Source organism: Tetrao urogallus (assembly GCF_951394365.1).
Source record: "Tetrao urogallus genome assembly, chromosome: 3".
NCBI lineage: Eukaryota > Metazoa > Chordata > Aves > Galliformes > Phasianidae > Tetrao > Tetrao urogallus.
Window position 1 is genome coordinate 8,886,545 of NC_136815.1, and position 23,606 is coordinate 8,910,150.

Sequence of the window (23,606 nt, forward strand, 5' to 3'; positions counted from 1 at the left end):
GCCTGGATGCTTTACTGTGCAACCTATTGTAGGGAAGCTGCTTTAGCAGGGGGGTTGGACTGGACTAGATGATCTCCACAGGTCCCTTCCAGCCCTTACGATTCTGTGATCTCTCCTCTTCTATTCTTCTACATGCAGGATTCCTGCCTGTCAATCCACTTTTTCCACCCAAACTCTTTATCCTTCAAATCATATCTCTATCTTCCAAAAAAAAGAATCAGTCTGATGCATGCACCTGACACGGAAATTTTCAGCCTGAGTGGTTAATGTGAAGTTATAGCCGAAATCAGGGTCTTCTAGTGAGAAGTGTCAGAGGAGCTGGGCAGGCTGCGCTCCCACTCGGCGCACAGATCAGCCAAGCGAGTACTTGCCACATTTAGTTACACAAAGCGAGTTTTCCTAGTCATCTAAATGAAGCTCTCACATAGCAGTTTTTAGCAAGGTGTTATTCTCAGAGGATTCCTAATGGGTCTGTTTACTCTAATGAAGCTCACAATATCAAATACAGTAATCAAATACTCCATGATAAATCGACATCCCCAAAGAATTAATTAACAAAAATTTTTTTCAAACTGCGAATAAATGACCTTGTCAGTTCACAGCTCTGGACAATTTTATTTACTCGCACCATCTTTTCTCCTCATCTAGGTAGTTTTCTGGTCGTGACAGATGAGACATGAGATCTTCAGCTTCCAGGCTTTCAAGTTTTTCTTCAAGAGATTCATTATGGAATCGGTAAGAAAGAAGAAAGACCAATGTCTAAATAACAGGTTTAAAATATAAAAAGCAGTAAAAAAAACAAAAAGTGAAAAGCCCTAAATGAATTGTTTTTATCAATTGCAATATGTGCTACTTTGGACATGACCACAGAGGCGTTTATCAGAAAACATCTAACCTATTGATCCTTCCGAGGATCAAAAAATTCAATCAGTCAGTAAATCCTTACAGAGCACTGAGTGCCCATGCATGTACTGGAGCAAATGATAACACTTATGATGTATTTTGCTTTGCTTTGCTTTCATAAATTTCCAAGTTGGATGGGGAGGGCAGGGTATAAAAAGGACACTTTGTAGGTCCTCTCAAGTCATCCAGATCTGGTAACAGATGTTGTTTTAACTTTGCAAACAACACATCTATGAGATCAGCCCAAAAACTGTGGCAAGTTTTGTGCGGGGGCTTGAAAGACGAGGGAGTCTCCTCTTCTTGTGATGCAAAACACAGAATAGCACACAGTTGTCTAAATATGCTTTTGTTTATTCAGTCTCTGGATGGTGAGTGCTCTTGTTTCAAAGTTTTTGCTGTATTTTATCGAGCCACTAGAATGACATTTGGATTGCCTGACTTGAACTCCCTACAACAACATTGGCAGTACAGGCAATGGTTTGCTTTGTACCTGGTGCTCTGGATGGATCTCCTGGCACAGGTCACTGCTCTCTACCCAGCAGCGCGAGTCTTTCATCTTCTCTTCTTCCCTGGGAAAAGGGTTGACCATACTGCACTCCAGTCCTGCCAAGGGGGGTGAATCATTGCTGCTGATCTGAAAATTGAATAAATCTTCCATTGGTGTGTTTGCTTTTTCACATGGTTATGCATGTTTTCGCTTTTTAAGCCCAGGATGCCTGAACAAGCGAGAGTCCAGATGTCAGACAATTATCTTTTGAAAAGTATGAAGCAATTAAGCTGGGTATTTCCACTTGATTTTGAAACAAGATTTAGGTTTTTATGTCCTACTGCTCTTGAAGGAATAAAACAAAGCACAGCCACCAACAAACAAATTAGTGGTAAAATCACTGAAATGAATGAAACCTTATTTCCTGAGTATTTGTCTTGACTAAAGCTCCTGTGAAGGTGCAAAACATCAGTGGGGCATCTACAGCGTCTTCTTCCTACACTCATTCTCTTGATAAAGAGCAAAATGAGGGCAAAGCTTTTTTGTCCATGAGGGCAATAAGCATCTTTTTCCACTCCACATTTTTATCTTCCCACAAAACTTGTGTAACTACAGAATTTTGACAGCTTTCTTGCTTTTCTATTGAATTGTCAGGCATTGGCAATGTATTAAAAAATTATAAGGATGTATCATCTTCTACTGGAAAACTTCAATGGAAAACCAGTTAACTTAGGAAGTGGCAAGCTCATTTTCAGTGGCCTAAAATGGTTAAAAATAGAAACAAATGACTATCCAGAGAGAAGAGACGCTATGATGAAATTCTAGACTGATCTTCCGAAGCTCTTTATTTCATTTAGCATCAATTGAACACAGACCTGATAGACTAGGTCCATATGGCAAAACCAATTTCCAAAAGCTTCCAGACTCTTTCAGCTGTCTTGAGATTTAAGAGAACCCCACAACTATGACAATCAAATGTCTGCTTTACAAGACAGACAGACCCTAATTTTAAAATGGAGGCATTTTTGCTTCACGCTTTGAGCTTTAAAGAAAGTAAAATATTTCGAAAACTAAAGAACTAATAATATTTATTCAACACTATAAGCCAGCCTTTGAACCTCAGCTCGGTAGATCCATACATGTACACATTTATAAGACTATCTTAGAAAAGATGTGGCAGGGTCTCGGTCTCACTTCTTCCACTAGATAGTGTTCAAGTGCTGGCAAATTCATAAGAGATAGATGGGCAAAAACAAACAAACAAACAAACAAACAAAAAACTAACAACCAAATCTCTGTCCTTTATATCTTCATCTTCATATCATGAACAACTAGCAGAAAGTCCTCTTATTTGCTTTCCAAACCTTTTTTTTTTCTATCCAATAAAATGCTGATGAAATTGTTTGGCCTGAAAGGCCTTCTTATCCTTTAGCTGTTTTTTAAAACTCACACAATAAAATATACAGTAAAAACACTTTGTCCTGCTATAGCACTACTCAGCTGGGGATCCCAGTGTGCTTTCACCCAGAAAAACAATAATTGTCTGCGTTCCACAGATAGAGAAACAAAGCACATAGCAATAAAATGCCATGTCACACCTGTGAATGGCAACTTAGAACAAGATACCAGGTCTACAATACCTTTATTTAGTTTTCAAACTTCTTCCCAGGTTCATTTTGCTCTGAACCATCAGTTTCACTTCAGGCAAGATGCATACTGCTATCAGCATATATCTAGCAGCTTAGCTGGATGTAGCTTAGAACCAGAAATTATGCCTGGAGAATGAGAAAGCCATGTCATTTGCAGAGGGAAAAAGAAAATATTGAAATGTTTGCAGTATGGGTTGAGGCTTTATTTCATTCTCTTTTTGTTTTTGGAGAGCCTGCTATGCCAGCTGCTCTGCAACATGTTCATTTTTGCAGTATCACTTACTGATCTTAGTCATTGCCATTTTCTATATTAGAAAAAAAATGTATTCAGCTACTACTGATTCCTACTTTATAATTTCTCCCATCTTGAACTTAGATTGGCCACTGCAGTAAAGCAGAATAAGAAATCCTTTTACAAATATATCAATGGCAAGAGAAAAAACAAGGATAATCTCTATCCTTTAATTGATGCGGCGGGGAATGTGACCACAGATGACAAGGAGAAGGCTGAGGTCCTCAACGCCTTCTTTACATCTGCCTTTAATAGTCAGACCAGCTATCTTCAGGGCATTTTGTGCCCTGATCTGGATATCTGGGCTGACACGCAGAATGTCTCCCCGGAGATTGAGGTGGAGACAGTTAGAGAGCTCCTCCTCCATCTGGACAGTCACAAGTCCATGGGACCGGATGGGCTTCATCCTAGGGTGCTGAGGGAGTTGGTGGGGGTGATCGCTAAGCCGCTCTCGGCTATCTACCAGCGCTCCTGGTTGACTGGAGAGGTTCCAGAGGATTGGAGGCTTGCTGATGTGACGCCCATCTACAAGAAGGGCCGTAAGGAGGAACCAGGGAACTACAGGCCTGTCAGCCTGACATCAGTGGCAGGGAAGGTCATGGAACAAATCCTCCTGGGAGAGATCACACGGCTTGTGCGCGACGTTCACGGGATCAGGCCCAGCCAGCATGGGTTCATGAAAGGCAGGTCATGTTTGACCAACCTCATCTCCTTCTACGACTGGGTGACCAGACTGGTAGATGAGGGAAAGGCAGTTGATGCAGTCTACCTAGACTTCAGCAAAGCCTTTGACATGGTCTCTCACAGCATCCTTCTGCACAAACTGGCTGCCCGTGGCTTGGACAGTTTTACTCTCTGTTGGATAAGGAACTGGCTGGAGGGCCGTGCTCAACGGGTGGTGGTCAATGGAGTGAAGTCTAGCTGGAGACCTGTTACAAGTGGTGTCCCCTAGGGGTCGGTAGTGGGGCTCATCCTGTTCATCCTGTTTAATATCTTCATTGACGACTTAGATGAAGGGATTGAGTGTACCCTGAGTAAGTTTGCAGATGACACCAAGTTGGGAGGCGGTGTCGATCTGCCTGAGGGCAGGAAGGCCCTGCAGAGGGATCTAGATAAGCTGGATCGCTGGGCTGAGGTGAATGGGATGAGGTTTAAAAAGGCCAAGTGTCGGGTTCTGCACTTTGGCCACAACAACCCCATGCAGCGTTATAGGCTTGGGGATAAGTGGTTGGATGAGTGTGAAGAGGAAAGGGACCTGGGGGTGTTGGTTGATGCTCGGCTGAACATGAGCCAACAGTGTGCCCAGGTGGCCAAGAGGGCCAACGGCATCCTGGCCTGTATTAGAAATAGTGTGGCCAGCAGGAGCAGAGAGGTGTACTGTACTCAGCACTGGTGAGGCTGCACCTCGAGTATTGTGTTCAGTTTTGGGCCCCTCACTACAAGAAAGACATTGAGGCCCTGGAACGTGTCCAGAGAAGGGCAACGAAACTGGTGAGGGGTCTGGAGCACAAGTCTTACGAGGAGCGGCTGAGGGAGCTGGGACTGTTCAGTCTGGAGAAGAGGAGGCTCAGGGGAGACCTCATTGCACTCTACAACTTCCTGAAGGGAGGTTGTGGTGCAAAAGGGTCTGGCCTCTTCTCCCAGGCAAATAGTAGGACCCAAGGAAACGGCCAGAAGTTGTACCAGAGGAGGTTTAGGTTGGATATTAGGAGAAACTTTTTCTCTCAAAGGGTGGTCAGGCACTGGAATGGCTGCCCAGGGAGGTGGTGGAGTCGCCGTCCCTGGTAGTGTTCAAGAGACGCCTGGATGAGGAGCTACAAGATATGGTTTAGTGCTTGTGGTACTAATAGGAATGGGAGGGTGGTTGGACTAGGTGATCTTGCAGGTCGTTTCCAACCTTGTAATTCTGTGATTCTGTGATTCTGTAAGTTTAATCACAGAGTACTCCTTCATGCTACTTTGGCCTTGTCCTGCTCTTTGCAGCCCCTTCTCTCCTGCCAACCAACATTTAACTCCTCTGGTTTCCTTCAAATATTTCTGTCATGCTCTTCCCAGTGATCTTGCAAGCACTCAGACCATGGATAACCAGGAGAACCGCTCACAGCATCAGTGGGTGATACTGGGCCATCAGCAAGCAACAGGATAATGCTTGCACCACAGGCAAGGGTTAGATTTACCAGAGGTTTCTATGATGTTCCCAAGAGTTTGACCTCTTTCAGATCTCCAAAATATAGTACTTATAGAAGAATATGCTGCTATTTTTAATTTTTTTTTATATTAAGATCTCTTAAATGAGACCCTGCCTGAAATAAAAGCACTAAATTTATCACATCTGCATCAAAAAGCGAGCATGTCTCCTGTCACCGGCCCGCTGCCCCTTGCTGTAGGCTGATGTTTTGCTGTTTTTCTCGTTGGAGGATGCAGAGGTTTCAGAGCCACTCTTGCTGTTGTTACTGCTAGCCAGGAATGCCATTATGTGTTTGTCCATATGGCTCTTGATCTTGCATGACAAAACCAAATCAACAAAGGCAAAACTGAATCAGCAATTTAGTTGGCTTAATCTTGTGTAACTCAATGCTCTACTCTGTTTTCAGTGTTGTTTTCAGCTGGCCTTTGAGATAACTGTTTGGGCTTACTCATGACTCAGCTAAGCTCCTTGCACAGAACATTCAAAATATATCATTTAGTTCTGTGCTTCTAAAATTTTGGTTTCTCATTTGGTACATACAGTGTTAAAAATGCAAATGTTACCAACATGTCACTTACAATGAGAACACAATGGATTCTCTTATTGCTATCATATTAATATTAAAAGAATGCAAAAAGAACCTTTTGTTTAAGCCAATGTTGCTAGTGCTAAAAGGGTATTAAATGAATACTATAGTTTCTAAGGCAGCTTCTTATGTTTTCTTAACTAATTTCAAATACCAGATGAAGAAAAATGCTTTGAAATGCCAGTATGAAAATTGAAATCAGCTGATTCTTTTATTCAAAACAGTCACAGTGGTAACAGAAATTGTTGATGCAGCTCATCTATTTCATGAGCCTTACTGCTAGATACTGTAGCTTAAAAACACGGAGTTGCAATCAGTACGTTTGCTGGATATGGATATTGGCTTTCTTCATGCAGAGAAATTATTTAGATATGAATGGTTTTCCTTGCCTGGAAATTTACATGACTTTCTGTCCAAATAACATAATCATTTTAAAAATTTGTTTGCAAATGTCAAATCCAACTGCATTCTTTCTCAAGTAAAACAGTTTTGCAGTTTACCATGCAAGTTCCCTTCAGCAAATTAGCGCCAGTCTCAATGTGTGATGTCGGTTTTGCTGTTTAAAATAGACTTCGCCTTTTCCTGTGAGTACATCATACATTTATGTGATATTAAAAGCTCAAACATGCTGCAGGTTAGAATATGTAGCTTTTACATTCCATAGAAGGTTCAGTGAGCTGATGGGACTGTCCTCTGAGGATGAAGGTCCTCCTGGTTGAATGTTTCAAGCTGCAGCATGAAGGAGTGGTACTCCACATCCTTATATAAATTGGGTGGTTCTGTTAAATATAACAAAGCTATGGGAGTTCCATTAACAAAAAAGGTTTCCAGGCTTTCAGCACAGGAGCTATTTCAAAATGAGCAGCCAAACTCATTCTGCTAAGATTTTTGTTAATTTGAAGCTCCTTTTATCTTCTAAACTCATCACTCATCTCAAAGGAGAAGAGTTGAATAGGAAACATTTGTGCGTGTTATAATATGTAATGCTATAAATCTAAATGAGCTTTTCTCATTAATTTTGTCAGAAGTCGCCTGAAAATAAACTTACAGAAATATAAGAACAGCAATGGGCATGTATACGTTTTCCCAGGGAAGCTCAATCCAACAGAACAAATGCATTCTTCTGGGAGATCAAACTCCACAGCTGTGTCGTGCCCCATAGAGCTCCCATACAGTAGGTTCTGATCTACACCGGTTTTCTCCACAGTAACAGCCAAGACGGGAGACTCAGAAGTAAAGAAAAGAATGTAGTGCAAAGTGCAATGACCTCTTTGAGGAAAAAAAAGAAAAAAAAAAAAATTATCATGAGGTCCTGGCATGGTGATGTCCATACTGACAAGGGAGAGACATCCGTAGCAACCATGCACACAGCCATTTCCTTCCCACCTCACAGCTCACTCCCCTGTCCCATAGCAGTTCTCATGTTGTGTGGGTGGCAGCTTGCCTGAGCATGTCTGGCACCACTTTTGTGCCTGGACGGGGTCACACTAGGTTCCCAAAACCAAAAGGCAGTCACACCTGAGGTGCCTGTGAGCCTGGGTGGCTGCAGCAGCGTCTGAGGCCTCAGGGCCTGGGGCTGCTCTGTGTGATCACAGCTGTCGGGGATGCCTGAATTAGGAAAGCAGGGCCACAATCTCCCCTGTTTGTCTCCTGGTCTCCAGTGGACAAATAATTCTTCCATTCAGTCTCGCACCGCTGTTTGTGGGGCTGAAGCCGTAAGGAGCTATGTGAGCTGCTCACCCCTGGCCCAGATGGGTGGTGGTTGAAAGTTGGCAGTGTTGACGAGTCATCGTCACCTGATGATGAGTGCTTGGCTCATGTGAATGAACTGTTGATCTCAATCTAAATATAAGATGACTGGAGTACTATAAAACGAAAAATGCCATGGTTGCTACTCAGCTGATTGCAAAACACCTGTGTTAGTAATTTCTGATGCTGTTGCTATGCTGGCCAGCCTCTCCCTGAGCACGGTATCACAAATGCTGCAGAAATGCTACCAACTTGCTGAGGTGCAATCGCTGTAATCAACTCTCCTGTTGGCAAACACAGTAAGGAAGGCCAAGGGAATCAAATGGGTTTGTGGATTGAATCACTGGGTGGGATGGAAATCAGAACAACTTCCTTAACTGCAATGCATTATCAGTCAACAGCCGTGTTTCCAGGGCTGCTTGCACCCTGCTTCCCCATTCCAGCGCATCCAAGGATGGACACAGCAATGTCTTTCCCTCCCCAACTGGGAGAGAAGCACAAGGAAAGGTAGCACAGCCTCCCCCAGCCCAGGCACAGGCATCCTGAGAGCAGACGCTGTGAAAGAGAACTTTCACATCCTGCTGATTATTCTACACCATTTGTGATGCAAAACAGTGATTTCAGTTAGTGACAATTTATAGAGAGGAGCATCTTACACGTTTAGAAGTGAATCTCAAATGCTCAAAACAGGAAACGTGGTTAAATCTGAAATCTGCTATGCCAGCTGAAACAGTTATATAATTTGACTAGTTAAAATGCAAGCAAGCACATTTTGATAGGCAAGTTGCATCTTTATTATTATTATTATTGTGACATTAATTAGCTAATCCCTCTTCCAGTGAGTTTAAATGGAGATAATGTAAGCCTAAAGAGGTCATGCCCATAGGGTTATTTTCTGTATCAGCATTTGTACAGAGAAAGATCAAATGCTGCTTCAAAGCAGCAGAACTGTGTACCATGTTCCCTTTAATAAAGTGAACAATTTAAGAACTATCAAAAAATCAGACTAACATGCAGTTATGATCGGTAGCATCTGATCTTCCTTTTTCATCTCTTAGCTCTGTTGTCTTTATTTCCTGCATTCATTCCACTTTTTATATAGTTGGTATTACATTTTAGAAGACTTTTTTTTCCTGATAAGGAAACGTATGCTTAGTGGTGGTTGCCCAGCCATGCCTTCAGTTTGCCATTCTTGGCCGCTCCAGTTTCTCTGCCCGTCTTGTTCCCTCCTATGTTGAGAATGTTCTTTGACTCTGCAGTTCACATTTTCTCTAAATAGTATGAAAGAATCTATCCTCACTGCAATCTGTCCACACTCTTCATGTAAGAAATCATTTTCAACTCCTTGCTCTCTCTTCCTCCTCCACCGCACTTAAGAACATGATCATCAATTGATTTTCTTCCTACCTTCTCCATTTGCTCTCTCAATCTTTTTTTTTCCTCTTGCTCCATTTTTTCAGTGCAACTCCTACACACTTCTTTTCTCAGCAACCTCCTCCTCCTGCCCACTCTACCTCGAGTCTCCCAGCATGCAGTACTGGCCAGCCCTGAAATCTGGCTCCTATGAGGCAGGATGCATCCTATTCCTAACCCTATCTCTATTCCTATCCTTGTCCCCACTCTTATCCCCATCTCCATCCCTATCTCCATCCTCATCCCTATCCCCATTCCTAATTAAATTCCTATTCCCACACATAATAATCCCCATCCCAATCCCTGTCCTTATCACCAATCCCATCCCTGTCCTAATCCCCAACCCCATCCCTATCCCTATCCCTATCCCTATCCCTATCCCTATCCCTATCCCTATCCCTATCCCTATCCTTATCCCTATTCACCCCTACCCAGCAATGTGCAGGCAGCACCACATCTTGGGAGTGCTGGTCATGTTTTTGCTGACAGGGCTGCATGCAAATTCTGCTAAGGAAACCATTTGTATGGGTATACACAAAGCAGGTCTCTCCTTTTAATGCTTCCTCAGGCATCACAACATTTTACTGGTATATTAAACTAGTACTGAGAGTTTTGTTACAGTGACATGTACAGGGTGCTGAAGTACAGGAGTAGGTGCTGACACACAGAGCCTTGGGCTGGACACATCCAAGTTACATCGCTCATTTTCAGCTGTTCAGATGTCAGAGTCATGAAATTCGGGGCTTTTGTGGAGAGAATCCCTAAGACAAAGAGAAGAAAAACCCACAGTAAGGCTCAGTAAATCAGGCTGAACTGACCACAATAACTTGAGCCTCCTGAGACCCAACCCCATCTAAAAAGGCACATATGGGCCCCAACAATCAAGCATTAAAAAATAAATAAAAGTCGAAGGCAAAAAAACCCTCATTATTGCTGTCTGTCAGTTCTCAGAGTTGTACGATGCAGTGATGAATAAAGGGTAGTTCGAGTTATGAATTAGTGCTGCTTTGGAAGGATGTGGCGTTGGTTAGAACGGGTTGATCTTCAGGTTCCCTTCCGGCGCATTGAATGAGTGGCACCCAGGGAGGAGCCGGGGCAGATGGGGGCTACGGGGTCTCTGTGCCGGCCCTGAAGTGGGGCAGCAGTGCAGTGCGGGAGGCGCTGGTTGGTGCTGAGCCAAGGCAGGGGTTCTGATATGTTACCTGGGTATGGGGAGGGTGAAAATAGCTGCTTGCACGGATGGCTCTAATCCGTAATGCCGTACGGTACGCGATATCCTCACGCTTTGTGTCACACGGTGCTTGGGGGATGAGGACTTGCGTGTGCCAAAAGGCTGTAAAACCCAAAGCCTGGGGCGTCGGATGTCACCCACCGTGACGACAGCTATTCGCTTATTTACTTCTTTAACCACCACTGTTTACTTCTTCCATATTTTTTATAGTTGGAAACCCACCACTCGCCGACCTTGTGCGCTTCCACCAAAGTGCCCCCCTTGCTCTGCGGTGTTTTCTGTTGTTGTTGTTGTTTGTTTTTTAAAAACACAATTTTTTCAGTTCTAATTCGAGTTCACGGCTAATTCTCACCGTACCGGCCACCGCAATTTTCCACCAGGCCGCGCCCCGCAGCCCCGTTCCCGCGCTGCCGCCCCCTCCCGGGACAGGGGAGGGGGCGCGAGGCCGGGGAGGGGGCGGCACCGCCGGGGAGCGAGGAGAGGGAGAGGCGGCGGCGGCGCATGCGCGCGGCACTTCCTCGTTGGCCCACGTAACAGCTGCGGGCGGGCGCCGGGCAGCGCGTGTCACTCCGCGGTGACTGTCAGCGGCGGCGGCTCAGCCCCCGCCAGCCCCGGCCTCCCCCGGCCCCTTTCCGTCCTATCCCCGCGGCCGGGGGGCGCAGCCGGAGCCCGCCCAAGTGCGTGCTGAGCTCGGTGGGGTCGGGGACGGCTGGAGGGGGATACGGCGGCGGCGGCGGCTGGGGGCTCCTCCCCGCCCTCCCTCTCTCCGTGAGCTCGCGGCGGGGCCGGGCCGGGCTGCTCGGAGGCGGCTCCGTCCCCGCAGCCGTCGGGGGCCGAAGGAGCGCTCCCCAGCGGCGGGGCGAGGGGCGGCCGCGCCCCCTCCACCTCCCGGCCCGGCGTTCGGATGCTGCGGGGCTGCGCTGCGCTGCCTGCTAACGTCTGCCCTCTGCTTCTTTTTTTTCCCCTCAAACCGCTCGGCTTACTCTGCTCTGGGCTCTCCCTCGGGCCAGGATCATGCCGGACCAGATCACCGTCTCGGAGTTCATCGCCGAGACTACGGAGGATTACAACTCGCCCACCACCTCCAGCTTCACCACTCGGCTGCAGAACTGCAGGAACACGGTCACGCTGCTGGAAGAGGTACGGTCGGCCCTGTTCGTTCCCTTTTCTTTACGTTAGCTTTGAGAAAGAGCATCGGGGAGCCCGGAGCTGGAGGCGTTAGCATGTGTGTAATTTGTGGTGTGTTAATTGTGGGACTTGAAGCACGTTGGAGAAAGCTCTCCTGCTCTGAAGGTTGGTGCCTGGAGCTGGGACCAACATCGCGCTTCTAAGTGATTTTGGTGGTTGTCGCGGTAGGAAAAACTGTGGATGTTGGGTTTTGAGAGAGAGGATGGAGACTGTGTCGTGACTGGGAGCGGTAGCAGAGGTTTCCCCACTCGTTAGATCAGGGCAGTGCTGAGTTCTGGCTGCGGGAAGCTGCTGGGGAAGCTCTCTTCTGAATTGAGGTGAGGACAGAGGAAAATTTGCAAGATTTGCACTGAGGAAAATAACATCGAAACAGAATAGCTGTTGGAAGGAGAGCGAAGCAATGCTCTGGAAGTAGTCACATTGTCTCATTGTCTCAACCTTGAAGCCTCAGCGCTGTGTTTCTCTTAGTGCTTGTTGTTACCATCATTTAAATGCTCATCCTGTTTCACATCAAGAAACAAACGAGTCAGAATGGATCAGGTTACGGAGCTGGATTCTATAGGGTACCACTCATTGCATCCTACCTGAGGTTTCAGTGTGATTTCTTACGGACGAGATCAGCAGTTATAAGAAAATGCCTTCCCAAAGGCTTTTAAAAAAGAAAGTATAGCTCATTTTTTACCCTGCACTTGGTTGAAGGTGCATCGTGACATTTACAGGCAGATTTTGTTTTGCAGATAATGATTTGTGGTGGACTTGGATTATGCTCTTAGTTTCATGAATATCTGGCAGTACTTGAGGAGCCAGTGCTTACGTCAGAGATGGATTTCAGAGATTCTTCTTAGTTTTGCTGAACTGTTGGTGTGAGGAAAGCATTTGGTATACAAGTCATGGCCTTCTAATGGATTGGAATAAGGCAAATCTGATTTCATAGAACTAATGTGACTTAGCATTGACTTAGTAGAGAAGATGTCCACGTTCAAAATATTTGCAGCACTGATGAGGTAGTGGAATGGTTATTAGATCACATTTAAAATTATGTACTTTAATTATGTAACCTTGAATAATTTCTGCAACACTTCCGTAATGCTAGCTGCTTTTTCTGATTGTTTTTTCCCCTGTAAGCCATGGTTGCTTGTAGGTTCATAAGGAATCAACCTGTTTTGTTTTGTGTTTGGCAGTATTGCTGCCCCCTGGTCTTAGCTGTGTGCAGTAGCTGCAGCCACTGCGTGTTTATTAGGAGAAATGACAGCATTCGTGGAGTTAAATAACAATACGTGTTGTCCCATCACTGGTGATTTCCAGGGTAAGGATGCAGCTTTTGTGACTTGGGGTGTACGCTCAGAGTGCACAAATGTAGTAATGCCCTTCCAAATAAAACCAAATTAGGGTGGTTTAATTCTAGAAGATAAACGTACAGTTTTCTGCACCATTTTTGTAGATTGTGCATGTTTTCAAAGTTTAATATCCATTTTGACAGTAATAAATTTGTGTAATAGAAATAATATGTGCTTCTAGTGCTTATGTTGCTGTTTCTTGAATTTCTTTCTTGTAACTGTTTTGCATACTCCTCTTAGCATGTTTGACACATTGATTTTGGAATTGTTTTTTTTTTTTTATCTGTCAATATAGGAAAGCTTTGCTTAATGGGAAACGATACAGATACACTGCAGAAGGTCTGCAGCTCTCTCAATTTGATCTTTATTAATTTGCATGAAGAAATGCAGATAGTTGGAACATGGCAAGTGATGTGCTCCCTCAGTCTTTGCGTCCTTATGCTTTTATGCACAGCTCTCCTGCTCCAACGTTAAAGCTCTCTTGGTTTCTGTACATCTGCTTACCCAAAGCTGTGATTCATACGAATCAGTGGATGGAAATTGAATGGTTGAAGTGCCTGTTACATGGTTCTTATTGCAGCTGCTATTATCCCTGCACTGTGGATGACTGAAGAGCTCTTGAAGCAGCTCCTGAGCTTCAATTCTGACCCCCTTGTATTAATGCAAACGGGATGATCCTGTCCTTGCAAATTTTTAATTTTTACGCTAATGTTGCATGTGGGTTGGAGCTCTCAGTGGCTCTGCAGACAGTATCAAACTGTGCTGTTAGGGCTCTGCAGCCCAAACTATCTTAGCTGGTTATTGTACAGTGAACTTAGCTCAAAACAAGCAGTGCCTACCTCAGTGACTGTGAGGTGGTTCGTGGATAAACTAAGTATTTCCTGTGTTATGGAGTAAATCTGTTTTCTGAACGGAAGCAGTAGGGAAATGAAAATTATCAAAAGTTAGATCTGTTTCATTGCTACTCAGTCTGATGCTATTCCTGCTGGAGCTAGGATAGTGGCTAAATCAGAGTTGCCTTTTCATTAAGAATGCAGCAAAAAAGAAATAGGTGTGTGTGTGTGTGTGTGTGTGTGTGTGTGTGTGTCTGTATCTAGTTCCATGAAAGCTTTACAGAACTGTGAATTTACTGTTCCTTAATCACAATTAAAAAGTTTTATGAAATAATAAATTATGGAATCACTTGCTGTTTTGTTTTTTTTTTCTCCCCAATTTATTTTCTTCCTATAAAAGTAGAGTTTATTCAGCTAAGTGGATAAATACAAATCCTCTTTTAGTCATGACTCCTCAGATATGATTATTTTGTGAGAAAACTTGGGATGCCAATAGATGCAATTAGATTTGGGTAAAATATTAGTGTAAGTATTTTTACTGCTTAAGGCGACTTCACCTTTGTAAGTTGTTGATGGAAGGCCCAACAAAATGCTAAGGAACAGCTCAAACAATCAGAAGCTCAGGAAAGATCTGGTTAAGGGACTCACGTGACTTATTTTTAAATAGTAAAACTAAACTTTATTCAAGTCTGTAATGTTATCAAATGAGAGGAGAAGTATGTCCTAGTAGGTAGCAGTTCATTGACTAGAAAGCTTTGTTCGTGCTATTTAAATCTGTGGAAGCTTGCAGGTTAAAAAGCTCACGCTCTGAAAAGACAGAACTCACGCTTTTTGTTATCAGTTTGTACCAGAACAGCAAAAAGACCTGTAGCTAGGCTTAGGAGCCTACCACCTGAGTAGTTACCAGAGAACTGCCAGAAGTATTTTAGTCATAACTCTTTTTTTCAGTTATCTAATGGCTATCAGTAAACACAGATTCTTAAATTCATGTTTTCTAAAGCCAAAATAATAAGTTTTCTCAGACTCCAAGGGAAGGGAACAAAACCATATATTGTGTTCTAGTTCAGGAGAATTTGTAATCTGTGCTCCTTTCTATGTTGTTTTCTGTGGTGTTACAGTCATGCAGTGAAGACATTTTTTAACTTCCCATTTCTGTGTAAAACTGGGAGAAGTTTTGCTAATGCCATTCACGTGAAGAGGTGATTAATACATGTGGAAATGGATCATTGATGACTTAGGGTTTTGACAATTTCTCTTTGAAGTGGTGTGGACATATCACTGATACAGTATCTTAAGAAGAAAGCTGAGGATGCCTTCTAAGAAACTCGCTTTTGTAGTTACAGTATCTCCCTGATCCGTTACTCAAACAGATTTTGGGAGAGTTGATTTTAATCCAGGAATTGCTGCTGTTGCGGGAACCAGTTTTAATTCCTAGATAATGATGATTTCTGTTCAGAGAGTATGCACTGTGCACGAGGGGTCTCCACACAGCACTCTTGATTACCAGTCTGTTGTGCCCTCTCAGCTGGAGATGGGACAACTTTGCTCTGAAGGGACAAATAACTGAGTTATTGTGACCAGGCAGTTCTAAGGCAATTGCTTGGTAGCACTGTTCTGAAATATAGGTTAAAACTTAAATTCCCTTTTAGGCATTCAGGCTCGATAAGAAGAGGCACTACCTGGGTCACTTGGAAGCTGATGATCAAGAAATAGTCACGGTTGTTTCTGATGCCCATTTTACTGTTAAGCTCCTGTACTACTTCAGCATTTTCAGTTATTAATGTTATTTTACTCCTTATTGAGGAGTTGCAAACTTAAAAATGCTTTCTGACAATTAGATATTGTCAGATACTTTTTAAAGAAATGTTTACTGATGAGCAGGGTAGAAGATATGCTGCAGATATATTAAAAATATATATATATATCCTGCAGTGGCTGTTGTTCGTTTTGTTATTCATTGTGCTGATCTGCCAGAATTGAAAGGTCTGTTGGTGGTAGGCTGGTCCTGTAACAGATACACGTGTTGCATCAGTGAGATAACTGCATTAGCTGAGCAGGAGCCAAATGCTCAATTCTTTTTGTTTGGGATGCAACTTGAAGGGAGAAAATTTTTTTCAAGTGTTCTTGTTGATCATGTCATGGGTGATTCTCTAAGGTTAGAGTTGGGAAGGTGTTCTTGTTTGTGTGTAGGGTTGGTTTTGTTTTTTTGGTTTTTTTTTTTGTTTTTTGCTTGTTTGTTTTCAGGGTAGCAAAGATTTTTCATTGTTTCTAATGAGTACCTTTCCCTTAGTTTCTGTACTGAGATTTGCTTATTCTACTGCACGGAGGGACTTAAAGGACAAGGGTAAGGCAACCAGGTTTTTGCCTGCTTGTGACTTTAGAACTTGTGTAGGACTATTAGCACTAAAACACCATACAGTCAGTTCGTCTGCAGTGATGGCATGTGTTTCTGTCATAAGATTCTTTTCAAGTGAAAAGGTATTCTATCTAGGGAGGCAGAAAAAACCATGCAAGAGAACAGGAGCACTTTGTTTCTAAACCAACTTTCTGTTTTAGTTGGCAATATGCTCGAGATTTAGTTCACTGGCCTGTGCTGTGAAAACTCATGCGATCTGTTTTGTGTGTTTGGAGTGAAATATTTTTTTCTGTGATTAGTCTCTTCATTTCCATTGAAGTATCATCTGTGTATAATTGTAACAGATAAATCACAGAATCACAGAATGGCCAGGGTTGGAAGGGACCTCAAGGATCATGAATCTCCAACCCCCCCGCCATATGCAGGGCCACCAACCTCCACGTTTAATGCTAAACCAGGCTGCCCAGGGCCCCATCCAACCTGGCCTTGAACACCTCCAGGGATGGGGCATCCACAACCTCTCTGGGCAGCCTGTTCCACCACCTCACCACTCTCTGGGTAAAGAATTTCCCCCTGATGTCTGACGTAAATCTCCCCTCCCTCAACTTAAAACCATTTCCCCTTGTTCTACACGTATCAACCCTTTCAAAGAGTTGATTCCTCTCCCCTCTGTAGGCTCCCTTTAGGTATTGAAAGGCTGCAATGAGGTCACCCCGCAGCTTTCTTTTCTCCAGGCTGAACGAACCCAGCTCCCTCAGCCTGTCTTCATAGGGGAGGTGCTCCAGTCCCCTGATCACCTTTGTGTCTCTCCTCTGGACCCTCTCCAACAGCTCCCTGTCTTTTTTGTACAGCATCCTAGTTGTTCTTCTGATTGTTATAAAACTGAAAAAAGGAGAGGGAATCTGGGAGACTCCAGCAGCACTGGACCCAAAGCCAGCTTTTCCTAACCCCTAGCTTGTTACATATAGTGGTTAGGAAGTCTTGCACTGTGGAGAGCTTCATACTTGAGGACTGATTCTTATGTAACTGATCACAAGCAACCTTCAGTTTGATAAGAAGTATGCTTTTAGTAGCAGACCATCCTGAGAAAAACACAAGAGAAGCTTCTTTTTCAAAAAATGAACATTAGGATAATTACTGCTGTTCTTACATTGAATGACAGATTGCACCAAAGAAGGAAAAATAAGAACAGAAGCCACAGTAATAGGTTATGGGGTTTGACTTCTGATCAGGCTACTGAAAATGTGAAGAAAGAGAATTGACAGCAGTATCATATATTTATAATAGCATGTTTCACAAAAAATATTGTTGTAAATACTCTTATGTTTACACAGTCATAGAGTATCCCAAGCTGGAAGGGAACCACAAGGATCACTGACTCCAGCCCTTCACACGGCTTCACTTGGGACCACCCAAACCCCATGTCTGAGAGCACTGTCCAAGTACTCTTTGAACTCCAGCAGTGTGAGGCTGTGATCACTGCCCTGGGGGGCCTATTCCATGTCCCTCTAGAGAAGAAACTATCGCTGACCCCCACCCGCCCCTCCCCTGCACAGCTCCATGCCGTTCCCTGGGCCCTGTCGCTGTCACACAGAGCAGAGCTCAGCACTGCCCCTCCGTCCCTGTGAGGAGCTGCAGCCACCATCAGGCCTCCCCTTTGCTCTGGGCTGCACAAACCCAGGGCCCTCAGCTGATCCTCATATGTCTTGTCCACCAGACCTTTCCCCATCTTTGTAGCCCTCCTTTGGACAGTCCCTAATTCTAGCATTCCAAGGCACACACAGCCCTTTGCAGCTCTTGTCCCATTCAGGTGTTTGACATCACTCTGTCTTAACGCTGTACAGTTCTTTTTCATGTGGCATGAAATCAGTTTTGCCCTTCATTCAGCAGTAATTGAAATGACTGTTGCAAGCAAGCAATCTCCTTTTGCGGATTTGTGACTAATGTGAGTTAAAAACAGGAAAATACTCTTGATATCTCTCTAAATCTTGGTCATGGCACGTTATTTAGCTTTGCATTCTGATAACTTGTATTCATTTTAGGTATGCTTTTGTAAGTATTTACATCTTCGTGTAGCTCATAGGTGTTAAAGAAGGCTTTTGTTTCTTTGTTGAACCCTCAACAAGAATCTTCATGTTTGCTCATCACAGAATGGCCCGGGTTGGAAGGGACTTCAAGGAGCATAAATCTCCAACCCCCCTGCCACATGCAGGGCCACCAACCTCCCCATTTAATACTAGACCAGGCTGCCCAGGGCCTCATCCAATCTGGCCTTGAACAACTCCAGGGACAGGGCATCCACAACCTCTCTGGGCAGCCTGTTCCAGCACCTCACCACTCTCTCTGGAAAGAACTTCCCCCTGACATCCAACTTAAAACTATTTCCTCTTGTCCTGCAGTTATCAACCCTTTCAAAGAGTTGATTCCCTTCCTGTTTGTAGGCTCCCTTTAGCTACTGAAAGGCTGCAATGAGGTCACCCCGCAGCCTTCTTTTCTCCAGGCTGAACAAGCCCAGCTCTCTCAGCCTGTCTTCATAGGGGAGGTGCTCTAGCCTTCTAATCATCTTAGTGGCTCTCCTCTGGACTCTGTCCAACAGCTCTCTGTCTTTCTTGTATTGGGGGCTCCGGACCTGGACTCAGTACTCTAGATGGGGCCTCACAAGGGCAGAGTAGAGGGGAACAATCACCTCCCTGTCCCTGCTGGCCACCCCTCTTTGGATGGAGCCCAGGACACCATTTGCTTTCCAGGCTGCAGTTAGGAAACTGTGGAAGTGCTTTGTGGTGCCCCATTTGCTGTTTGGATAGATCACAATAGAAGGTATAGCGCATCATGGGAATTTGGGCTCTACATAAGCCCTCATCATCAAGGATCATCATCAAGCCCTCATCATAGACTCTTAACATTATATGACTTAAAGTTAGTTCTAGTATATAAGTCGGTGGAGATGTTCTGTTGCTGGTGTGTAAGAAGGAAAACTCCTCAGGTAACCACAGAGATTTTATTTCCTGCAGGAAAGAAGCTGAAGGTACTGCTTGAGAATGAAACAAGCAGTTTATACTCTATTTCTAAAGAGATGGTATTGATCTTCATTGTATATATTGGTTTTTTAATACCTGCGGGCTAATGCTGAGGTTTTGTATAAGCAATATCACAGCATTTTTGAAAAAGCCAATAGATTTAATTGTGTTGAGTGAGAAACTTCTCCTTTAAGGCTTCTGTGGAAAAACCGTATTGGGACCACATGGCCCTCTACAGTTACTCTTTCAGCCTCGGTGAAAGGACAGTCTTGAAGCTGTGCTGTTCCTATGGTTAAGCCAGATGTTGTATGCTTTTTGTTTTTTTGCTGTTTGTTTTTAATCATCACCTCTACCTTGACCTTACTTATTTTTACCCTCCTTTTTGCATTTGCTGTTGAGGGAAATACAGCAGTCTTTTTGGTGCAGAAATTATTAGTGAATCAGTAAGGTAATGGAGTCTTTAGCTTATTAACCTAGAAACATTTCTACTATATAAGCACAGGGAATCTTTTTGTTTTCTTCCTTGTGTAAGAACTAATGACCCAGTTATTGTTGTCTTCTGTATTTCTTAATCGTGTGTCTGATCAGTTGTATGGAGAGGCTGGGGATGTTGAAAACTCAACTTGATGGTAAAAGCTGTTGTCCTTACAGTGGGGCTGCATCATTGAATCTTTTTAAAGATACGCAGGCAGAGTAAATCAGTTATTTAGTTTCATTAATGCATTTTTGTGTTTGTCAGCTAAAAGTTTGTTCTGGGCTTGTTCTTGGCAAAAAAAAAAAAAAAAGCACATCTAAGCCCAACGAAACTACTGGAAGCCAACTTGATAACTTCCCCCTTCAGTGAAAAAGTTATTCTCCTTTTTAAATAGAGGAAATGAGATATTATGGGATCGTATTTCTACAAAGCTGTTTTTCAAAAAGTTTATGAAACTTGCGGGTTTGTATGTTATATTTTAGGAGTAATTTGGTTACTGAGTTTTTGGCTCAGGCATGTGTTTCTTTTCTTTTTTTCTTTTTTTCCCTGAATAATCAACCTGCATCTCTAGGAAGTAACTGCTTTATCCTTCAGTGATCATTGCAGCTTAACTGTCTCTGCAGTTTTAACTTGGCTTGCACAAGGAGAATGATGTGAACTTTGGATTCTACAGCATCCATACTGAAATTAGTGCTCTTTTTTAATGTGTTATAGTTTGTTTTTCAGGTAAAATGCCTTTTTGATTTTTGGGGTTCACGAAGTATCAATTTGGAGCTCAGAATAGGAAAATTCCTGAAGTGTTCCTGTTAGGAAACTTAGTATTTTCCATAGCATTTCAGAGAAGTTTCACATAGGTGGAGAGTAAGAGAGAATAAATTGTAGCCAGTTGTTTGCCAGGGTAGTTGTGAGCTTGTTAAGAAACCACTGGCATTTAACCTGTTTTGGATTTGATTCTTAAGACTCCATCTCCTTAAAGAAGACTGAAACTCTTTAATAGATTACATGTGACTCATTTAACTCTAAGACTCTAACTCATAAGACACTTTGCCTTTTAGTTAATTAAGGCTATTTTTGGCCAAGCAATATTTAGATTCTTACATACCGCCTGGAAAAGTGATACTTTTGCTATGCTTAATTTGGATGGCATGGCTTTTTTTTTTTTTTTTTTTTTTTTTTTTAGAGTTCTTATTGGTGGTGGTTAGTCATGAAATGGTACATGGGGTTGCATAGAGACAAGCAGTGTTCTTAATGCTGAGTGGACATTGTAAGTGGTTGAGCTGTTGTGTTGTCTCATGTGTCAGGGAAGGTAAGACAGCTATTAGAGAAGTGGAAGCAGTGAGGTTAACACAAACTCCAATGTTTCTGTTCAGTGTTGACGGTGTGCCTGCTTATGACCTTCAAAACCAATTTGCTAATTATCACTGCAATGAGCCAGCTTATGAAGCTGTTGAATTTTAATAATGTTGAATGAGGCTGGGAATTCAAAGTCCCTTGACTTGCTGAACAAACCATTCTGCACTGGGATTGTTGTCTGGGAACTTGAGAAAGGCACACTAGGAAGTTTAACAGAATGTTCAAGCCTGTGCTGCGCTGAACAGTGCTTGGAACTGTGGTTGTCTGTTCCTGTATTCTTAATGTAGCACACAGCGTTGCTGGTAAGTGGTCTTGGAAATGAGCAGAAATGGAGTGACTTCTAATTAAGTCTATAAGGAGGCAGTTTAAATATAAGATATACCAACATGTTAACTTCCTTATAATGCTTTGATTTTTTTCTTCCCTCACTAAGTGGGGTCAATAGAAAATTATAGGGCAATACAGAAGCCTGTAAGAGGGATGGTGCTATGCGAGTGGAGTATCCTAAGTCTGTTGTCTAATCCAACCTCTCATCTTTGAAGGATGTTTATACTATCTCTTGGTCACAAAGACGGGACTCAGTAACTAAATCATAGGTGAAGGTGCCTAATTAACAAGACAATAGCTCACATGATCTTAAGAGTTCTGCCAACTTTAAAAAGAAAGTTGAATGAAGTTGCCTTGAATGTTTTGACCAAGTATTTTGTTTTTACTGTAACGCTGGTCTTGAATACTGTGTTTTCTCAACCTTGTAAGCAGTGCTTTCATTTCTCTTACAAATATTTCTTGTTATAAAGTCTTGCAAAAAAGAAAAAAAAAAACTTCTGTTTTGGGATTTTTTTGTGTGTGTATTGTCTTTTTTGCAGCAGCTTCACTGCCCTTTTAGGGAAGATTGTTGTTTTTTTTTTTTTTTTTATTCCCATTTTGAAGGGATGGAAGAAGCCTACGAAAGCTCTTTGATGTGAAAAAACTATTCATTTTTAGTGTTAAGATACCTGTGCTCTCTGAACAGACTTCTTCGGGGAATAAAGTATGTATATTGGATTTCAGTAGCTGTTGTAACTTCAGCATACAGGATAAATAGCATCTCTCTGGGATAGTCACCCGCAGAGCCCTGTATACCACAAGTGCAGCTGTAGGTAAGATGGTGCTAGTTCTCTCTTAAAACTTGCATTTTAAGAAATGTCTGTAATCCTTTGGTGGCAATATTGTTGCCAAGCTAGTACTGCTGTCACAGAAAGTGCTTGGAAGGAGCCACTCTATAAGCTGGCAAAGAAAACATTAAGAAAAAATTCAGTTTGTTTCTTTGCTGATGCTTTAGAGGTAATTAAGGTCTCTGTTGTGCTACTGGCTTAAATCCTCAGATTGGCTGCCTGACCTTTTTTGTGCATCCAATTTGACTTTGAATGTTTCCTTGCTTGCTTTATTCCACCATGTCTACAACAGCTTCTTCAAAAATGCTTTTTCTCAGTGCGTGTGGTAGGTTCTGGTTGAAGTGTCTGTAACTGTGTTGCTGGAGTCTGCAAAGCCCAGACTGTTTGCTGAACTCATTTGTAGTTCAGTGCAGCTTCCTGTTTTTGTCATCTCATTTAATTGGGCAACAAGTTCCAGCAAAGCAGCTTCCTTCAAATTGAATCAGTGGATATCGTGCATATTCTAAATAAGGAAGCAGCTACTGTCTTCTTGACTTTTGCAACATTTGTCGACATTGTTTTATCTCTTTATTCTTGCGGAAGGCCAAACCCAGGTACAGATATTATTCTCCTTTGTGTATTGCCTTCCAACTTCATTGGATATATTCTCACTCTCTGTTGCTGACTTCTGGTAGAAAAAAGGACAGCTCTTTATTGTTGCTGTCATTTATTCTTTCAAGTAATTGTGCTACTTCATTGAGTGCAGATGTGTGCACTGCTGGAATAGTCTAAGATAATCATGAAATAAAATCGACATGCAGAAGTATTTATTAAAATTATCCTGTTTGTTTTGCAGTGAGCATTGCATAGTGTGGTTATTTTTTTATAGTGTAGTTATGTTTTTTATGTATATTTCTCTGAAGCACTTTTCTTCAAGGCAGAGGAGCATACAAAGGGAAATAGGAAGAGTAAGTACAAAGAATCTGGTCAGAGTGCAGAGCACAGTCTTGCCTCAGTTTAAGTGTGAACTGACTCAGGGATTAGTATGTAGTCACTGATCTCATGATTCAGGCTTTAAGGATGCACTACTAAATGGAGGAATGATTCTCTGCTGGTAGATGTGTTATTCTGAAGACAGTGATATTTGGATGGATGCCTCCTCCCTGATAGAAAAATTTTTCTGAGTTTAAACATCCAGACTGGACCTTTGTTCACATGCCAACAGTTAAAGCAGGAGGTTGTGATTTATGACTTAACAGGGCATTTTGAGTGTCTTCCATCTACTATCCTGTGATCTGTGGTAGAGTGAGAAAACCTGAACTTATTGGATGTACAGCAGTGTGAAGCAGAGCTGGAGCTTTGCTCAAGGTTTTAGAAGTACATGGAGGTACCCGTAGAGAATGCATTTGGTGCAAA

At 42.9% G+C, this 23,606-nt stretch overlaps 1 protein-coding gene across 3 annotated transcripts in view; it reads left to right on the plus strand.

Moving 5' to 3' along the window:
- Positions 1-676: 676 nt before the first annotated feature.
- ASAP1 (ArfGAP with SH3 domain, ankyrin repeat and PH domain 1) overlaps positions 677-23,606 on the plus strand; it is a gene marked incomplete at both ends in the record, with an annotated part of 116,959 nt that continues 94,029 nt past the window's right edge. For all 3 annotated transcript variants that reach the window (XM_079533674.1, XM_079533675.1, XM_079533676.1), the window contains 2 exons: positions 677-735; positions 11,509-11,638. In XM_079533674.1, coding sequence (XP_079389800.1) covers positions 677-735; positions 11,509-11,638 — 189 coding nt within the window. The remainder of the gene's footprint in view (positions 736-11,508; positions 11,639-23,606) is intronic.